The sequence below is a fragment of the Kryptolebias marmoratus genome, linkage group LG19, assembly GCF_001649575.2.
Source record: "Kryptolebias marmoratus isolate JLee-2015 linkage group LG19, ASM164957v2, whole genome shotgun sequence".
NCBI lineage: Eukaryota > Metazoa > Chordata > Actinopteri > Cyprinodontiformes > Rivulidae > Kryptolebias > Kryptolebias marmoratus.
The window spans coordinates 24,148,347-24,167,250 of record NC_051448.1 but is presented as its reverse complement, the minus strand read 5'-3'; the positions used below and the strand labels follow the sequence as shown (position 1 = coordinate 24,167,250).

Sequence of the window (18,904 nt, the reverse complement as noted above, 5' to 3'; positions counted from 1 at the left end):
ATGGCTTGCACTTATATAGCGCTTTATCTAGTCCAAGGACCCCAAAGCGCTTTACACTACAATCATTCACCCATTCATCCACACATTCACACACTGATGGTNGGTAAGCTACATTGTAGCCACAGCTGCCCTGGGGCGGGCTGACAGAAGTGAGGCTGCCATTACATTTTAATGGCTTAAAATAAAAAAATAAAATTAGAAAAATCTAGTTATTTCCATGCAGTGTCCAGAAAGAGGTGTTGTTCAGCTTGTAGGGCACCAGAACTGTTTCCACCCACCTCGATCATCATTGTCATATGAAATAACTTTTTGTCACAACAAAAAACAGTGGCTGGTAAAATATTTGAGTGGCTGGTAAAAAAAAATTTGACAAAATTTTTAATTTCCACCCCTAGCAGAGGGTCATTTCTGGGGTTTAATAAATAGTTATAAGGCTATCCCTTCTCAGCATAAGATGATCTTAGTTTAACACTCTGCCATAAAAACATCTTTTGTTAGCAGAATATGCAAAACATGGTGACAAAAAATAAGAGGAGAGCAATGGGATTATGGCAAGACACATGAGAAGACTGAGCTCTCTTTGGAGCTCTGTATTTCAGACATACCTCACAATAGAAACATCAGTCAAAGTTTAAACGGGTCAAAGAAAGTTGAACTTCACATGTCTGAACTGGTGTTTCAAGATCTTTTACAGTTTTTACACAATTACAGTTTAAATTTTATGATTTGTACAAATTTTCCAACAATGTTTAAGAGTTGACAATGTCACGCTCAAACTTTTAGCTGTGTAAAATCTTCAAAAATTTTGCAAACAAACGTTTTAGTAAATATACAAATTATACATAAAAACATAGGTATTTGTCTTCTTTCACCCAGTGGGCCTCTTGTCACATCTACATAAAACATCGTAAAACATAAAATGCACATGTGACCATCAGAGTCTTCTGCTGCTGACAGTTCAAGAATCTTTACGGTCTGATTTATAGTTTTTACATAGACTGTTCATTTTCAGTAAGTTTTTCTTCCTCTCATTAATTTGGCAGTCAGGGAGTGACAGACATGTATGTGGTTACCATGGTGACCGCAAGGAGCCACTGGCAGCAGCTTTATCGTTTCTTTTTACCTTGTTTTTCTTTACACTTTTTATACAGTTCATACACCAAAATGTATTTTTTCTTTTTTTTCCTCAGCTTAGATTGTTCCAAAGTTCTGTTGGAATTTTGGACAGAAGCTGCTTTGGAACCCTTAAGCATTTTTGCAGAAATCTTCTAACTGTACTTTATCTGCTCTTCTCTCCTCTGTTTCAGGATGCCATCCGCATGATGATCACACAGGCCAGCAAACATCTGGAGGAGCTACAGAAATCTATTGCTTTGGCTCAGAGTTAGAAATGGAGTGATTAAGCTCTCTGCTTGAGGACTGTTTTGAAATCTTCTTCTCTGCAAACCATCAGGACTTCTTTTTGAACATCAAACACAATCATGGCGTGGTGGAACGCTCACTGTTGTGAGGTCTCTGATTGGACGATAGCAGCTTGAAAACCTCAGGCTGGGTCTTATCATGTTCAAGGTGACCATACTTTTCAAACTAAAATCCTCTGCCACACCATAAATAAATAAAAACAAAACACAACTGCATCCAGAGTTAATTATTTTTAATACAAAATGTTTTCTGAACTATTTATATGAAAGTGAAACTAACTGCAAACATTAAAACAGACATGTCCTCTCTTGTCATACAACACATTCAACATGGTTATTCTTTAAATCTGCACAGTTTTAGGAGGGATTGATCTTGTTTATTTATAAAATCAGACATCCTGGAATGGTAACCTTTACATACAAGAGGCGTTTCCACCCCACTAAAATGTTTTTCCTGAGCCGCAAATCTGTTACAACAGCGAGTGCCAACTGCTGCCCGAAGGCCACTTTCAGCTCACTGGGGTTAAAGCTTGAAATAAAAATACAGCAAATAAAAGCTACTGTTTATTATAATATAAAACTAAAAATCTATGATAAATTGTTGACATCAGTATTGTTGACAACTCTATTTATGTGAAAAGAGGGGAAAAATGTTTTTGTCCTCTTTGAAATTATTTAAACACTTAACTATGTAGGTTTGAGAATCATATCAATATTTGTGAAAAAAAGTTAGCGAATTACTAAAAATTAGGTCAGTTTGTTCAGTATTTATTTGTGACTTATTGAATGCTTTTAAAATAAAAAACTTTAAAAAAAACTTTTAAAATTTAAGTTTTTATCAACAGTTATCAGAGATATGTTTGCAAAAATGCATAGTGTTTTTCCTCTTAGTAACTTGTCCTAAAAGGTAAAAAATAGCTTTCTGGTAGATTTGAAAGGCAAAATTACAGTGTGGCTAGAAGTTGGATAAAGAAAGTGGCTAACAAACTACTGGCCTGATCTGATCGATGTGTTTCGCTCCTAGTACTAGTATGTACGAAAAGTAGGAAAAGTCAGAAAAGTAGGAAAAGTCTTTTCTGTTGTGCTTGTATAATTCACTGAAATTAATTTCCATGTTATTTTGGTTTAAAGTTTGGGTCAAAGTTACAAAGAGCCACAGATTGCAGATCCTGTCCTGGGGGCTGCAGGGAGCACACTCAGCTGGAAACAGGAAGACACTGGGGTCCCTGTTTCCTGTCACGTTTGATATTTGGAGGAGGGTGAATATGTAGACTGCATCACAGGAATTATATTATGTACACTAACTTTAACATATTTTTTCTTTCACAGGAATGAAATACATTTTTAAATCTATTATTATTTTAAACCAAAAAAAATTACATCTTAAAAATGACAAATTTAAGTTACATTTTTTGCTAACTGTTTTCATTGTATTCTGAGTCTGTAAAAGAAAAAAACTACTGATGAAAGAAAACCATAAGAAGTTCTGTTTGCAGTTTAACACAAGCCATGTAGGAGCACAGAGAACATGCGGCAGAAAACTAACACTGAACATGACCCTGAACACACCATACCCATTGTGAAACGTGGTGGTGGCAACATCATGCTGTGGGGAGGCTTTTCTTCAGCAGGAACAGGGAAACTGCTCAGAGTTGATGGGAAGATGGATGGAGATAAATACAAGACAGTCCTGGAAGAATACCTGTTAGAGGCTGGAAAAGACTTAAGACTGGAGCGGAGGTTCACCTTCCAGCAGTACAACGACCTGAAACATCCAACCAGAGCTACAATAGAATGGGTCAGATCAAATCATATTCATGTGTCAGAATAGGCCAGTCAGAGTCCAGACCTAAATCCTGCAGCAGTTCTCAGATGCTCCTCATCCAATCTGAGTTGCAGCTATTTTACAAAGGCCAACATTTTGGTCTCTAAATGTACAAAACTGGTAGAGACAGACACTAAAGACTTGCAGCAAAAGGTGGTTCAACAAAGGGGGGCTGAATATAAACGTACACCCCACTTTTCTAATTTTTATTTGTCAAAAAAATCTTGAAAACCAATTATTTTTCCTCCACTTCACAATTATGCACTACTTTGTGTTTGCCTATCATATAAAATCCCAGTAAAATACTTTGAAGTTTGTGGTTGTAATGTGACAAAATGTGGAAAAGTTTAAGAAGTATGAAGACCTTTTTAAGCCACTGTACCAAAACAAAACTCATGTTACAAACATTCCCTCAGAAAATCTTTAAGGATGTGGCTCTTAGCTAATGGTTTTAAACAGTTCTTCAGAATCTAGCTGGGTTTACTCTAGAATGTACAAGTGATGAACTCCATTCTATGTTTCCCTTCTATAAATCACCTTTTGGAGGTCTTTTTGCACTCCTGGGTTTATTTAAACACTTTACACAACAGTTGTTCTTGAACTAAAGCACTAATTGTAAACATTTATACATCAGACTGGCGCTACCATGACAACAAACAAAAGAAGGATTTAAAAGATGAACATTGTTAGCAGCCACCATGCAGTCATCTGTGGACCAGTGGAGCTTTCTCAATGACATATTCTGTAGCTTTACAAAAGGGAGGTATAAACTAATCCTACCATTGTTTTGATGGATGATTTTTGCAGTAATAGAAGAAGTGTGTTGTTACGAGTCCTGATGGTTAGTCCTCAGCAGGTGGATCTCATCCTCCAGATAGGCAATCCTTTCAATCAGAGCAGCTTTATCAGCCTGAGCCCTCTGATCAGCCTGCTGGTGAGCCTCCTGCACCTTCTGTTTATACCAGCGCTCTACCTGTGTTAACACAGCCTCAAAGAAGTACTGGGTCACCTCCATGGAATGCATGTTGTCCCTTTCCTGAGAAAAAGATGCTTCGCCAGGCTGATTTCCAAAAACCTCTAGAGTCCTGATTCCTGCTGCCTCTCTGGACTTTGTCCTGCCTTGGGAGTGTTTCTTGTAATGCTTCCCACTGACACGGCCATGCTTGCCGTCTCTGCTACTACAGCGGCATTCTGTGCTCACAGACAGGGTGTTTGTTCTGTTCTTCTGTCTGCCATTGACCTCCAACTCTACTGAGTCCATGTTCTGTAGGTCCTGGTTCTTCCTCTGGGTGTCTGCAGAGATCACTGAGCGCTCCTTTGGCCGGACCACCTGGATTGATGTCAGAGGGCTCTTTGGTGCTAGTGATGTGATCTCTGCTTTTTGGGTCATAACACCATCTGTTTGGACTATAAATGAGATTTAGTTAATGTTTTGTCACCCTGTAACCACAAACCATACTACTGATTAGCATCTGGGATAACAAAAGCCTGTATCTCAATGGGTTGACTATTGAAAACAAATTATGAACAGGATTCATAAAGAAGTTCCTAAAGTGTCAGAATCCTTTTTTACCATGTTTCAAAAATGTACAATGCAAATTTTCTCTCAAAATAGTTGCAGAGTTGTTGTAGGCATCTCAAACCATTCTCAGTTTATTTTCTGTAATTCTAGAGTGCTAGAGTTGCATTTTTTTTGTGAATTGCCACCTGTAGATTATCTTGACACTGTTGCACTTGCAAAACAAAACCAGGACTGAATCTGTGTATGGTTCGTCTTTGGTTTTTTCGTTTCAAAATAAAATTGCAAAAACAAAACAAGCATGTGTTTTTTTGTTTTTTAAACAAAATTAGAAAAACGGCAATTGCAAAAATAAAAAAGGGGCAAATTTTGAATCTGTGTATGGTTCGTTCTTTGGTTTTTTCGTTTCAAAATAAAACTGCAAAAACAAAACAATCATGTGTTTTTTTGTTTTTTCGTTTTTAAAACGAAATTAGAAAAACGTAATTGCAAAAATAAAAAAGGGGTACATTTTGTTTTTTTTTTTAACTGCAATGGTTAAACAAAAGACAAGCTTTTATTTTGTTGTTAAATCAACGGGACCTTATGGCGGAACCGGAAATGAAGACCTGAACTCCTGGCACATAACTTTTTTAGTTACCAGTAGGTGGCGGTAATGTACTGATTTAATTACTTACTGGGAATATTAAAGAAATCTTGACGGTAAGATCATCAGCTCTCAATGAAATGCATCGATTCCCTCTAAATAAGACAAACGTATCCATTTTAAAACTGGTAGATTTTGAAGTGCTAACTGAAAAAGTTCTTGTGGATTTTAATGGCGGTTGGCAAAAAACTGAAGGTGTACTTTACCGCCACCTACTGGTAACTGAAAAAGTTAGTTGCCGGGAGTTCAGGTCCTCATTTCCGGTTCCACCATAAGGTCCCATTGAATTAACAACAAAATAAAAGCTTGTCTTTGGTTTAACCATTGCAGTTAAATAAACTCTTATAACTCTTTTGTAGGGTGGCTGAGTTCTGCCTTAGAGAAGAGGTGAGGAGTTCCTTCATCCGAGGGGAGCCTGGAGTAGAGCTGCTGCTCCTCTGCATTCAAATGAGCCAACTCGGGTAGTTCAAGCATCTTATTAGGATACTTCTTTGCAAGAAGGTTGCAGGTTTGCGTCCTGTCTGGGCCCTTTCTGTGTGCAGTTCACATGTTCTCCCTGTGCATGCGTAGGTTTTTAGTTTCCTCCCACTGACCAAAAACATACAGATTGGGTTCATTGGTAACTCTAAACTGTCCCTAGTTGTGAATGAGAGTGTAAATTATTGCCTCTCTCATTTGTCTCTACGTATCCCTGTGATGGACTGGAGACCTGTCCAGGGTGTCCCCTGCCTCTTGCACAATGACCGCTGGAGAAATGCAACATAAAAACTACAGCGTTTTGAGTTACTTTCTGTGTTTCCATGAGGATGAACACATCTCTAGAAATGGTACTGTATGACAAAAGTTAATTAAACAACGGAAAATCTAGTAAAAAAATGGATTGATAGAAAAAGATGAACTCTTAATGGTATATAATAATGAGCAGACGTATGTGCATAGGTGAGAAGTGGTAACTATTTTGTATCAATTGTGAATGAAATGACAACCACAAATTCAGTGAGACTGCAGCTGATTTTCTTCTGAATTTTACCTCAATTTTAAGAGTCAAAAAGTTGCAGCCCAGTGAGATACTGTCTTTATGAGACAAATAAACTATTCAGTTTTTTGAGGCAGCATTGCTGAGTCCCCACTCCAAAGTATTCTAATTAGGAAACATCTGCTCAGGTTAGCTTCCCTTCTACAACAGAAAAACACTGAAAGCTTCCATGTAAAGTCAGGGGCAGGTCTAGCATATTATTTTTTGGCATGAGCATAAATGGGAAAAGGTTGGCATGTATAAATGACCTATTTAAAAAAGTAGGTAAGTAAATAAAGTGTTGCATGTTACGGTAATCATGAATTATTACCAGGTGAATGCATTTCTGCTTTTATAGCCAATAGAAAGCCATATTAACTTACCCAGACAGTGACCTTTTTCTGGGACTGGCCTTGCAAATGTCCAAATATTTTACCTCTTGACTAACAACTTTAAATATACAGGCTGTGTAAAGTATGTAAAGTACATATATATACACACTTTTCTTATCTTTTTGACGACCCTGTCTGAAGCAGCTGGTCTTTAAGTCTTTGTTTTATAACTACCTACAAATGTCTGAAATGGTTAGTGTCTAACAGTGCTGTTGTTACATCCAGGTCAAGTAGTGTTTTAGCTTTTCTTTTACTGCTACTCAACATATTTCCAGTCAAATGGTCTTTTAAGTTAAGTTATTTTAGTGAGATTAGTCCAGAACTGGAATGCCAGAGAGATGAAGGCATGCTGCAACTTTGCAGCTGAACAAAAGGGGAGGCTTGTCTGATAAATGATGTTAACTATTTAATTAACTTTTGTCATACAGTACCATTTCTAGAGATGTGTTCATCCTTATGGAAACACAGAAAGTAACTTAAAACGCTGTAGTTTTTATGCCAGGTCTGTATGTGGCGCTGTAACGCTGCCACAAAAACACACCAAAAACAGGAAAGAAGACATGAAGCACACACTCCAAACTGTAAACACAAGAAGAAAAAGACATGCAAATACAAAAGCAAAAACCAATTTTTTTGTGCATTGACGACGAAGTAGAACTTCTACTTTGTGTCACATTAAACTTGACTGGAAGTTGTGTCAGTCCAGATTCATAGACATATTGGTCATTTTCAGACAGAGTATCCAGAAGGGACAGCTGGAAGGAAGTTTTCCTCATGGTGTTCAAATATGTGGCTAAGTTCTTCATACATTAGTGTTGGTCTTTTAAATCTATTCCCATTTTCCATATTTTTAAATATGAACTTGATGTATAATGTTGATCTTTTTCTGCAGTTTTTTTTGTATCGTTGACAGTTCAGTAAAGTGTTAAAAACCTTTTTGTTCTGCTCTATTTAATGGTATTGTTCACAATCTTTGTCTGTTTATTGAATAACAGGATATGAAGGTTTTACTGTAGTTAAGAAACTAGCATCAGCAGCACAAACATATTTATGTCATCTGTTATAATTTTTAAGATTGTCCCACTTAAGGAAGGACTATGACTATGAAAAGGTTGTGTTTTCGCTGTCTACATGAAAATATAAGGGTGGTGTTTCAAGGTTTTTTCACTTTCAAACCCATTGTCAAAAAATAGTTTTGGGCCTTCTAAAATGCTATTTCAGTGTACACAATGCTGAAAAGAAAAAACAAATCCTTTGTGGATGGGGTCTAAATGTTTTCTTGGTTGTTTTATTTTGTAAGTTAGATTTTGTGGAAAGACAAAAAAATCGCTAATATCAGAGATTCACTGGTGGCCCACTAACAACACTTTGTTCTGTTCGCCTTGGAAAATTTGGACTGATAAATGCAGGACAAATGAGTCCACTGTACAAAAATGGACTCATAGTGTTACCCTTAATAAAAATGTTAATTTTCCCGTTAGCTTTAGTGGAGGTGCGTATGCGTTGTACCATTACCTGGAGAGCTATCCATATGAACCACAAAGTAGTGGTTGGCTGTTTTGTCCTCTTCCACACTGGAGCCTCCACAGCAGAGGGGTTCAGAGCTGTTCAGCTCTACACCTTCAGAGCTGTGCTCCTGCTCAGCAGCCAGCACAGCGTGTTCAGCTCCATCAGCTTTATTCACACACTCAGCTACAGAGGAAGACTGCTGCAGCCTAAAGGTGCTGAGGTCTCCTGTGCCGCGAACCTCCATGTTCTCCAGTTTAGACAGACACCAGGTCTTTAGCTTCTCGACTAGACACGCCTGATTGAAGGACAAACAACAACTGATATTAAATAAACGTTTGTTAACTAAAGTCACAGTTGTTAGATCATATCACCTTTGTTTGTCTGTAACCAGCAGAAACCAATTTATGCACAATACATTTGGAACCAGTAAGAGGTTCTAAGATTTAACTGTGTTTAAAAAATGTTAAAATCATCTTTCTATAACCTACAGGCATGGAAAAAAGAAAGTCCACCCTTTTTTCTTCTTTTTTCACCCCCTTGGATGTTTTAGATTCTTTTATTGTTGTCTTAAATAAACCTGAGCAATATATATTTGCCTTTTTTTAACAACGAAAAAAAAAAAGAGAAAAGAACAAACTTTTAGTGTCAAAGTCAGATCAAATTTCTACAAAGTAAGGGCAATTTAAAAAAAAAAAACGTAATGTAAAATAAGTGAGTGCATAAATATCCCCTTGTACTAATTCAACTCAGTGAAATAATTTTTGAAAAGTACAAGTCAGGGGATGGATAAAAATGGATTTCCAAGGCCAACTTTGCTAACCGATAACATATTTTCTTACTAAAGTTGAACACAGCTGGATGGTAGGAAATGACAATTTATTATCTCTTAGAGTTTTAAATATGTGTAAATTTGTTTTTTGTTATTGCATATTAAATAATAAAGCTTTTACGTAACTTAGGAGCTCATTTGTGAGAAAAAAAACCTTTTCTTGTCCTTTGTGCACTGCAGGAGAGATATGGAAGGAAAATTCTGCCATTAGTTGAAAGCGCACATATTCGATTTGCAAGCAGGATTTCATCTCTTGCTTTCAATACTTTTAACGCTTGCACTCAAAACTTCTGCTCTCTTTCAAATATTCTCTTTTCTCTCTCAAATCTTTGTGGTCATGCTCAGATTTCCTCCTCGCATGCAAAACTTCTCTCTCTCTCACGGATCGGATCTGCGTTTGCAAACCTCTCTGCTCTCTCGCTAATTAGCCAAGGTAACTGATTGGCTCATTAGTGTCACATTGGTAAGCAACTTGTCAGATGTATTTAATGTCTGCTTATATATTTTTTCAGGGAATTCTAGGTGCTTCTAATATTCTTTTGATTATATTAGCATGTATAATATTTATTTTCAGGTGGTAATAAATGCTGGGATTTTGTTTAATGAAATTAATGCATAATTATCAACTTATTGATGTACATTTTCCCCTTTGTTTTTGAGATATGGAGAAAATACAGAACCTGGTGTCTGTCCATTAATTCTCCTTCAGCCTCATCTCCAGGCTTCAGTTACTGTTCCAGACCTTTGTTGGATCCAGCTGCTTTTCTATTTCTGGTAATGTCTGCTGTTTTGAAAAACAAATGTATTTGTAAAGCTGTATACAGATTCATTAATTTTTTTAACAGTGATTTCCAGTTGTTGTAAGACAGTTTAATCAACCTTCTCCTGGTGGCCTTCATTTGTGAACCGGAGCTGATCTACTTCCTCAGCTAATTGTATTAATTGGGGTTTCGTTAATGCTTTAGCTTTAGATGAATTTATAAATAAAGATCACATCATCTGTCTCAACATTTTCTGTGTCTGTATTGCTAACATTCAGATATTTCTGTACTTGTGTTTTGCAGAGAGAAGGTTGAAGCTTTTCACCAGTGTCCCAGTCTACCAGGCTGCTACACATCCTTTGCCTGTAAACTTCAACTATTATCAAGTCCTTTTTTATCAAGAAAAAAATGAAGGCAAATATTCTAAATAAATCAAAGATTTTTAATAAAGTCTTTGATTTTCTTTTATAATGGGAGAAGTTTGTCACGATATAGTCCCCTTTGTTTTGAGCTGCTTTTCATCATTAAGCAGGAGAATACAGCGGTAACACCGGAATACTGTTTGTTTTGGTCTGTGGCCTTCAAAGATGGCGCTGACCGACTGCGTGAGACGTAAACGCTCCACAACATCACTGCACAGTGACGTCGGTTCCAAAGCTCTATTGTAGCCACTGTAATGGGAAAAATAGTGTTTCAGTGATTCTTGCTGCATGTGACCACCATGATTTAGTTTAGTTATGAATGCCTTTATTCTTATCCCTATAGGGTGCCAGGATGCATGTGTTATCTGGTCCTTTTCTTTCCCCCTGACCCCTCCTGACTGTATGGAAATTTACCAGTATGTGCCTACAAGCCGATAAAGGATGTGTTCTTTATTTACCTCCCCTTTTGGTCAGCTATCTGACCCTTCTGTTCCGCCCGACCCCTCCTCATCCTACAATGGTATAAGAAGGGGGAGCTATTTGTAATGCTTCAGACTCACTCTGTTGACTCACCTCAGCACAGTGATTTTCAGCTATATAGTTTAAATAAATTATCCTAAGACAAAAATCTTCGTTGTCCTCTTTGTTAAAGAAAATTCCACAACAATTTGGCGCCACGAACAGGATACCACGTGTGATCACTAGCGGAGAACAAAGATCTGGCGACTGATCATCCTGCAGAGGAGAACTTAGCAGCCCTGTCCTCTATGATGGGCATTTGGGGTCCAGATCAGAACTTTTCCGCTGGACCACGGCTGGTATACGAAGGGGGATTCTCCCTTGGGGAATTTCCAGTAATCAGGACAATGGTGAGTTTTTTTTTTCATATTGGGTCTGGAGAAGTCACAGGGGGTTGATAGTTGAGACTTTAAGAAACCCAGTGTCAATAAAAAAAAATAAAATAAAAGTCTCAAGGTTACCTGTGGTTGCTGACTGGGTCAGAACAGAGATAGAAGAGGTATTTTAGCACTTTTGCGCCTGTGAAACAAGTTTCATTAAGGCAGAAAGGCCAGCAGGAGACGTCCTGTCTGCAAAATAAACGGATCCGTTAAGTGGGTGATTCTCCAGATAGTCCTATATGCTTAGGATATGGTATGTGTGTGTGAATGAATAAATGGTGCACCGGGGAAAAGAAAAAAGTAAAGAAAAAGAAAAAGGAGCAATGGGTTTTCTGAACAGAGATTTTAAGGACACGGGTATATATTTTTTATTTTCTGCATTGTGTGGGTGGTTTTTCGCAGCAATAGATGTTTTTCACGGTTTGTATCTGTGTGTATCAGTGAACCAAAAGGGTTTTCGGAGAATTCAAGACAGACTGATCATTGCTGTGTTTTGTGTTTGGGGGTTTGGACTAGTTTAGAAAGGATTTTTCAGTTTAAGGTGTTCTGAAGCGATGTGAATTAAAACGATTGTCAGATTGGCTGTAGCCCCAGTGATCAAGCGGGTTCCAACATTAGAGGAATCTAGAAGCTTCTTGGTGAAATCTGAAAATCGGGTATTGCACTATTCACAAACTCTTGAGATCACGTGTATGAAATATAATGGCTGATAAAATGTTGAGTGAATGAGCTTGTTGTAAATCTGGCCTTTTGGGGTCGGTTCTTAGTGAAATTTGGTTTGAATGATTAAAACTGTTAGAAAAGAAGTAAAACAAATGAAGATATAAATTAAGAAATAAGAAATAAGTAAATAAATAGGTAAGGAATAAATATATATAATTAATAATAAGTAAATAAATAAAGAATAGATAAGAAAATAGAAATATAAATAAAATAGGAAATAGCAGAGATAAGAATGGTTACATGGTTTAAATTATGCTATGATCTAGTGTAACATGAATAAAAAATTTAAAATAAGCAAAAGGCTAAGAAAAAATAGCTGAATAAGAAAGATTGAAAGCTGGTTTGATGCATAGAACTCAGAAAACTATCAAATAGAGATGATGATGAGTTTAATTAGAAGCTGTAGGCTTTTACTTTTCTTTGAATAAGATAAGCGAAATTGTTCTTGAACAATTTAAGGTTAAACAAATGTGTTTTAGTTTAAAATTTGTGAAATATAATTGTGAAGACCTAGAAAAGCAGTTACATGATGTCTCCCCAACTATAAAAAACAGCTTGAGATAAAAAACAAAACAAAACCTTCTTCTCAAATCAGATCCCTTATCAACCAAATACAAGCAGATGCCATTGAGTGATGTCAATGAAGATTCAGCAGGCATCAAAAAACAACCCCCATGCCTGAACAGTAACACACAACCTGTTTGAACTTAAGTATTTTACTGAGCTGGGTTTTATAACTCGAGGAGTTTTACAGCGTTCCAAAACTTTTCAAAGAGCTCTTTCTTTGTTGGGCATCCTGATCCTGAGGGGATGACCTGTTGTAAAAACATTCACGACAGGGGTGACTTGGATCCACGCCAGCCACTGGACACCACATCATCAGCTGATCTCTCAACCACAGGGTAGAATAATCCCTGAGATCAGCTCCTGTGTGAGGTAGTCTACCCTCACACAGGCAATGCGTTTCCTGCTTCTCTTCATCATCGGGACAACTGGCCTAGCAGAAGACACTACATTGCTCGTCACTCTCCTGAAGAAAGCAACGCTGATGGATGGATTCCTCTGATAACATGACTTTCATACATAGCGAGCTCCAGAACCTCCTAACCCCAGAAGGAGGAGAACTCCAGCACCATTTGGAATCCTTGGGCCTGGTTCACTTCTGGGGGGCTTCAAGCAATACTTATGCATTTGGTTATGATTTTATTGTTCTGCTTTGTTATCATTAGTGTTATACTCTGCTGTGTCATTCCTCTTGTGCAAATGCTGGTGGCTTTGTTATTCACTGCCACCACGTTTAACAACACTCTCCTCTTCATCGAACCAGCTGAGTTTGACCCTGATCAAGAGGAGGGTGAGGATTAAGGGGAGGTTTTTTTTGGAGATTTTTATGTGTAATTGTTATTTTATTTCTTTGTTTTAGTTTGTTCTCCCTTACTTTCTAATTTTTTATGATGATTAAAACAAAAGGTGATTTAATCAAGAGGAGGGATTGTAATGGGAAAAATAGTGTTTCAGTGATTCTTGCTGCATGTGACCACCATGATTTAATTTAGTTAAGAATGCCTTTATTCTTATCCCTATAGGGTGCCAGGATGCATGTGTTATCTGGTCCTTTTCTTTCCCCCTGACCCCTCCTGACTGTATGGAAATTTACCAGTATGTGCCTACAAGCCGATAAAGGATGTGTTCTTTATTTACCTCCCCTTTTGGTGAGCTATTGCCTCTTTTACATGGACCCTAATTCAGAAATCCGTCTCTACTCGGCTCAGCTCAATAAAGAATGCATCGCATTCACACCGGCCAGTTTGTTTGGTAGCAGAGGACTGCTCCTCGTGTTGCGGGGGGGGGGGGTTGCGCTACCGAAACTTAGCGCAAGTTGTGTAAGCGCTATGGACAAAGTTGGCCCTGTGTTGTTGCTGTTTTTTAAAATTATGGGGATTCTCCTGAGGAAGAGAGGCGCAGTGGAAGAAATGCTATGGATGCTGCGATTGTTGCGCGGAGTAGGACAGCTGTTATCCACCTGAATAAATGTTGCAGGGTAAGCTAACGCTGTTGTTTATATTCCCACCGTTCGCTCTTTATGCTTGCATCTGGTCATACCCACAACCAATGAGTGAACAGGAGCTAAGCTTGCGCCGCCCACGAAGCAGGGCCAGCCCGGCTGGCCTAACTCCAAAGCAGGGACCAAATAAGCAGGCTCGATGGCGAAAAAATGCAGCTGTAAATGCGCGCAAAGCGAGCCGAGTAGAGTGGAGCCGGGACCGTTAGGGTCCGTGTAAAAGGGGCATATCTGACCCTTCTGTTCCCCCCAACCCCTCCTCATCCTACAATAGTATAAAGAAGGGGGAGCTATCTGTAATGCTTCAGACTCACTCTGTTGACTCACCTCAGCACAGTGATTCTCAGCTATATAGCTTAAATAAATTATCCTAAGACAAAACTCTTCGTTGTCCTCTTTGTTAAAGAAAATTCCACAACACCACACAGGCACACTCACTAGAAGGAAACAAACGCACCCCAGAGGAGTCTCCCCCTGCCCGGAGGAACACTGTCATTCTATTGGCTGGAACAGTGGCTAGGTGACGGTGCTCTCTAAACCGCAAGCGAGCAGAGAGGTTTGCAAGCGCAGATCCAATCCATGAGAAAGAGAGAAGTTTTGCGCGCGAGGAGGAAATCTGAGCGCGAACACAAAGATTTGAGAGAGAAAAGAGAATATTTGAAAGAGAGCAGAAGTTTTGAGTGCAAGTGTTAAAAGTTTTGAAAGCAAGAGATGAAATCCTGCTGGCAAATTGAATATGTGCACTCTCAACTAATGGCAGAATTCTCCTTCCATAGAGAGATGCCCTGCTCTGTAAGAAAGTAACTAAATTTAACTTTAACTTGATTTTGAATGACTTAATTTGTACTTTTACTTGAGTTTTTATACAAGTAACCTTACTTGTACTTGAGTAAAATTTGAATTCTCTTAGAGACTAAAAGATTCTAAAGAACAATATCATTTGGACAGATGAGACCAAAATGCACCAATAATGTACAGTGACATGTCAACCAAACACAAAATAGTAGCACTAACACCTCATACCAACTGTTGGCACATTGGTGGAGGGCTCCTGTGCAGTCACTGAGTTGGCCCTGAACTTTTCTGTGGACCAAAGGGTTCTGGAGTCAATTGTGAGGACGTCTGACAGCTGAAGATTGGACCAAACTGGATCAATATGCAACAGAACAATGATCCCAAACACAGCAGCAAGTTTACAACAGAATGGGTCAAAAAGAAAAGAACCAAAGTGCTGCAACAGTCCAGTCAGTCCAGAACCTGAACTTGACTGATATGCTGTGGTGGGACTTTAAGAGAGCTGAGCAGAAACTAATGTCTGTAAACTTCAAAGAGTGGGCCAAAATTCTTCCACAACCATGTGACAGAGTGATAAAAGTCCTGCAGAAAACCACAGAGTTCTTGCTGCTAAAGGTGACAAGGCTCTGTGGATTTGGATTCAGAACAGTCGGACACAAACAAAGTTTTAAGGATTTTATTGTTACTGTCTGGCTAAGAGAGACGCTAGCTCTCGGAATAGCACGCTCTTCGTGCAGCTGGAGAGACTTTCAGGCAGGTAAGACCACCGGGGACGGTGGGCAGAGAAAGGGGAGGTCTTTGGGTATGGGGAGCGGGCTAAGAGGAGAGTCCAGTAACAAGCGAAGGGTCAAAGCCGGAGGGGAAAAAGCAGAATCCAAATCGATACGGGCAAGGGTCGTGAGTCGAGGATCAGGTAAGAGGTCAGGGATGAGAAATCAGGCATGAGCTGTGGAGTAATGCTGGACATCTACTTGGCGAACAGTTTAATAATCTGGCCCTGAGTGAAGTGCAGCATGGGTTTAAGTAAGGTCAGGAACAGGTGAGCATGATCAGGTTGATTACTGTGGCATGAGTCCAGGTGGCGTGGCAGGAACAGAGAGGCTGTGACGGGAGGCGTGGCAGGAACAGGGAGGTTGTGGGAAATTACTGTGGCATGGAACAGAGGAACTGTGACAAAAGGAGGTTATACAATTTGTGGGATCAGGGGTTGGAACCAGTTCTTCACAAACAGATTTAGCATTTTGGCTTCATTGTTATTTAATAAATAATACCATGGTGGAATCTGTTCGTTTTTTTTCATGTATGAGGTTAGATTTTAATCATTTTAGAACCTGAAAACGACTAGATTATTTTTTTATTATTTCCTGAAAAAGAGGGTAGACTTTCTTTTAATCATGACTATAAACAAGGTTAAAAGCACTTTGAGAGTTTAACGCTAAAAGATAAATCCATGTACAATATTGGTGTTACATAATTTGTCTGAGCAACACTTAGTAACATGAATATTGTTCAGATAAAGCCTAAAAGAAAAGCATTTAGCAAAGACATGCATCAATAGATCCAGATTCTAAATGTATAAAACTGTATTCCAAAGTAAGGTCAGAGGGGCTTTTTCTCCAGCAACATCCACAGTGGGAGTTGTGTTACCAAGGGTTTCCCCCAGTGTATTATAAGCCTGGCGGCCCGCCAGGTTATACTGCCCTTGCCGCCAGGCTAAGCTCCGCTTGTTTATTGTAAAATACGTCATTTTATTATACACGTTTTTTCTACCTGCACCCCCAAAAGAACTTGACACGTTAATCACCGTGCGAGGGTGGGCGTGCCAACAGTGATGCAAGTGCGCTGTCCCCGCCCCTGCGCAGTGTCCCGTCGTGTGGTTGTGCACCTTCCAATTTTTGTAACTTCGAGTGGATCGCGCGTGCTGCGCTCCATTCAAAATAGACGATTTTAGTGTTCTAGCGGCACTGGTTCGCCTGTATCAGCACTTATATGATCCCTCTGTGAGAGATCACAAAGATAATCAAATGGTTTAAAACTCAAGGAAGGAAATTGCTGCTCCAGCCGATAAAAAGAAGTGTTTAGAGACCACAAAGGGAAGAAATATTGGTCTTATGATGGGCGAATCACAACTAAAGCAAATAAGCAAAAAAACAATGAAAGTCAAACTGAGTGCTTTAAGACTACTCTTTTCGGAGAACACTGCACCGACGTAAGCGCCAAGTATAAACGCCTACACCGCGCACTGATGTTTGCGCCCCGTTCTTAGAGCCCTGCGCGACTCTAATAAGCCCTGAGGCTGAGACACCTTCAGCTACCTGGAGTTAGCATGTCGTCGGAGCCACAGCAATAAACATGGAATGAGTGGGTTTAACTAAAAGTGGTTAGTTGAGCCGATATTCAGCGGGTGGCTTCACAAGACCGAATATAGTAAGCATGTTTTGTACTTAGTGAAAATATTAATATAATTTATCCTTATTTAACAGTGAAATTATGCTACTAAATTCAGAATTTGATATGCTTTGTTTTGTTGTTACATGTAGGGATCCAACATGTAGCCTGTGCCACAAAAAGCACAGTACAGCAACTGTCTATGTTTCAGAGTTTTCTGTTGTTTTTCATTGGCCTTGATGTAAAACGTGTGTTGGTGCCTTGTTTGCACTTTTTCTTTTACAGAAATTTATTTGTAAATGTGACTTAAATTAGGAGCAAATAATTTAATTTAATAATTTTAATTATTTTAATTGTATTTTTGCTTAAAAAAGCATTTCAAAAGTGTCTTTTTGTAAAACTGTAGTTGTATAAATATTTGACAAAAATAAGTTGCAATATCACATAATAAATAGCCATATTTTCAACTTTCCTGTCAACTTTAATCTTTTTTTTTTTACTAAATCATGGTCAGCTGCGATTGGCCACCTACCAACAGGCTTACCCTCTTTTCTGGGGGAAACCCTGGTTACCTGTCTCTTTTCTGTCTCCATCTGCTCCTCTCGGGCCCTTTGCTGGATCCTCTGCAGACACTCACTCCTCTCAGCAGAAACTCTTTCAATCATGATCCTATTAAGAGCTCGTATCTGAAGGCCATCAGATCACATGAAACAACAACAAACTAGAGAAATTAGCATTCTCTACAAAAATACAGTGTGAATGCTGAGCGCTGAATGTCGTTGCTGAAATTTGTTTAAAAAAAAACAAAAATTGAAATATTAAAGTTGAAAGGATCGACACAAAAGGTAAAATTACCAAAACAAAAGATAAAAGCTAAGACCAGCAAAACAGTAGCTAAAGCCTAAAATTAGCATAATGGTAGCTAAAATGAACAAAACAAAAGCTAAAAGCTAAAAATGAAGCAAATATGCTTAAGTAGATATTAAAGAGCAAATAGTATTTGAAAATTTTAAGTTTTCCTTTCATTAATGAAAACATTGTAAATAAAATTAAACAATTCAACAAGTATAAAAGTTACAAACAAACAAAGTCATAGTCATAATGTTTTGAGTTGTATTTTTGGGCTAAATTTTAAATGATTATATATTTTGAAGCTACAGCACCTTGCTATGAAAACACAGCAGGATTCAGACAGTCTCATTACGGTTGAAGCTGTGATTTTGTTTTTACCTGGTGTCTGTTCTTGTGGTCCAGTTGGCCTATCTTGCTGTTCATCAGGTCATGCACAGTGCGGAGCTCGGTCTTTATCTCCTCCTTAGTGGCCTCCACCTGATTTTTCAGCTTACTGATGAGTGGATCACAGCGGCAGCCATTCAGGGGAGCCTGCAACATACCAGGTAGTGAAAACAAATGTCTGCTTGAAGTGCCTCCTGCAGCTTCAGTTTATCTCAACTGTGGAATTTACATCAACTGCTAAGGAAACTGTGAGCTCACATATCGATCTAGTCAATTAACCCCTTACCACTCGATCTCAAAAAGCTCAAGAAGCCTGGAAAAGACGTACCCAAATTAAATTAGATGCTATTCTTCAGCCTTTTGTGGTTCAAACTAAAGATTAGGCTCCATGTGAAGTTAACACTTTGAAGTTTTTACCTGAGCAGTCAAAATGATTGTAACTTTAACCAATTAGTAGTTATT

At 38.6% G+C, this 18,904-nt stretch overlaps 2 protein-coding genes across 4 annotated transcripts in view; one reads left to right on the top strand and one right to left on the bottom strand.

Annotated features, from left to right (window-relative positions):
• Positions 1-3,384, top strand: part of lyrm2 (LYR motif containing 2) — an 8,565-nt gene extending 5,181 nt beyond the window's left edge. The window contains exon 3 of the mRNA XM_037981728.1: positions 1,308-3,384. Within this exon, the coding sequence (XP_037837656.1) occupies positions 1,308-1,388 (81 nt within the window). The 3' untranslated portion in view covers positions 1,389-3,384. The remainder of the gene's footprint in view (positions 1-1,307) is intronic.
• The window catches only part of ankrd6b (ankyrin repeat domain 6b), a 72,725-nt gene continuing 55,460 nt past the window's right edge, over positions 1,640-18,904 (bottom strand). For 2 of the 3 annotated variants that reach the window (XM_017437714.3, XM_037981726.1), the window contains exons 13-16: positions 18,437-18,589; positions 17,779-17,892; positions 8,334-8,622; positions 1,640-4,653 (exon numbers count right to left, since the gene is read on the bottom strand). In XM_017437714.3, coding sequence (XP_017293203.1) covers positions 4,073-4,653; positions 8,334-8,622; positions 17,779-17,892; positions 18,437-18,589 — 1,137 coding nt within the window. In that variant the 3' untranslated portion in view covers positions 1,640-4,072. The remainder of the gene's footprint in view (positions 4,654-8,333; positions 8,623-17,778; positions 17,893-18,436; positions 18,590-18,904) is intronic. The other variant, XM_037981727.1, reaches the window with a different exon arrangement.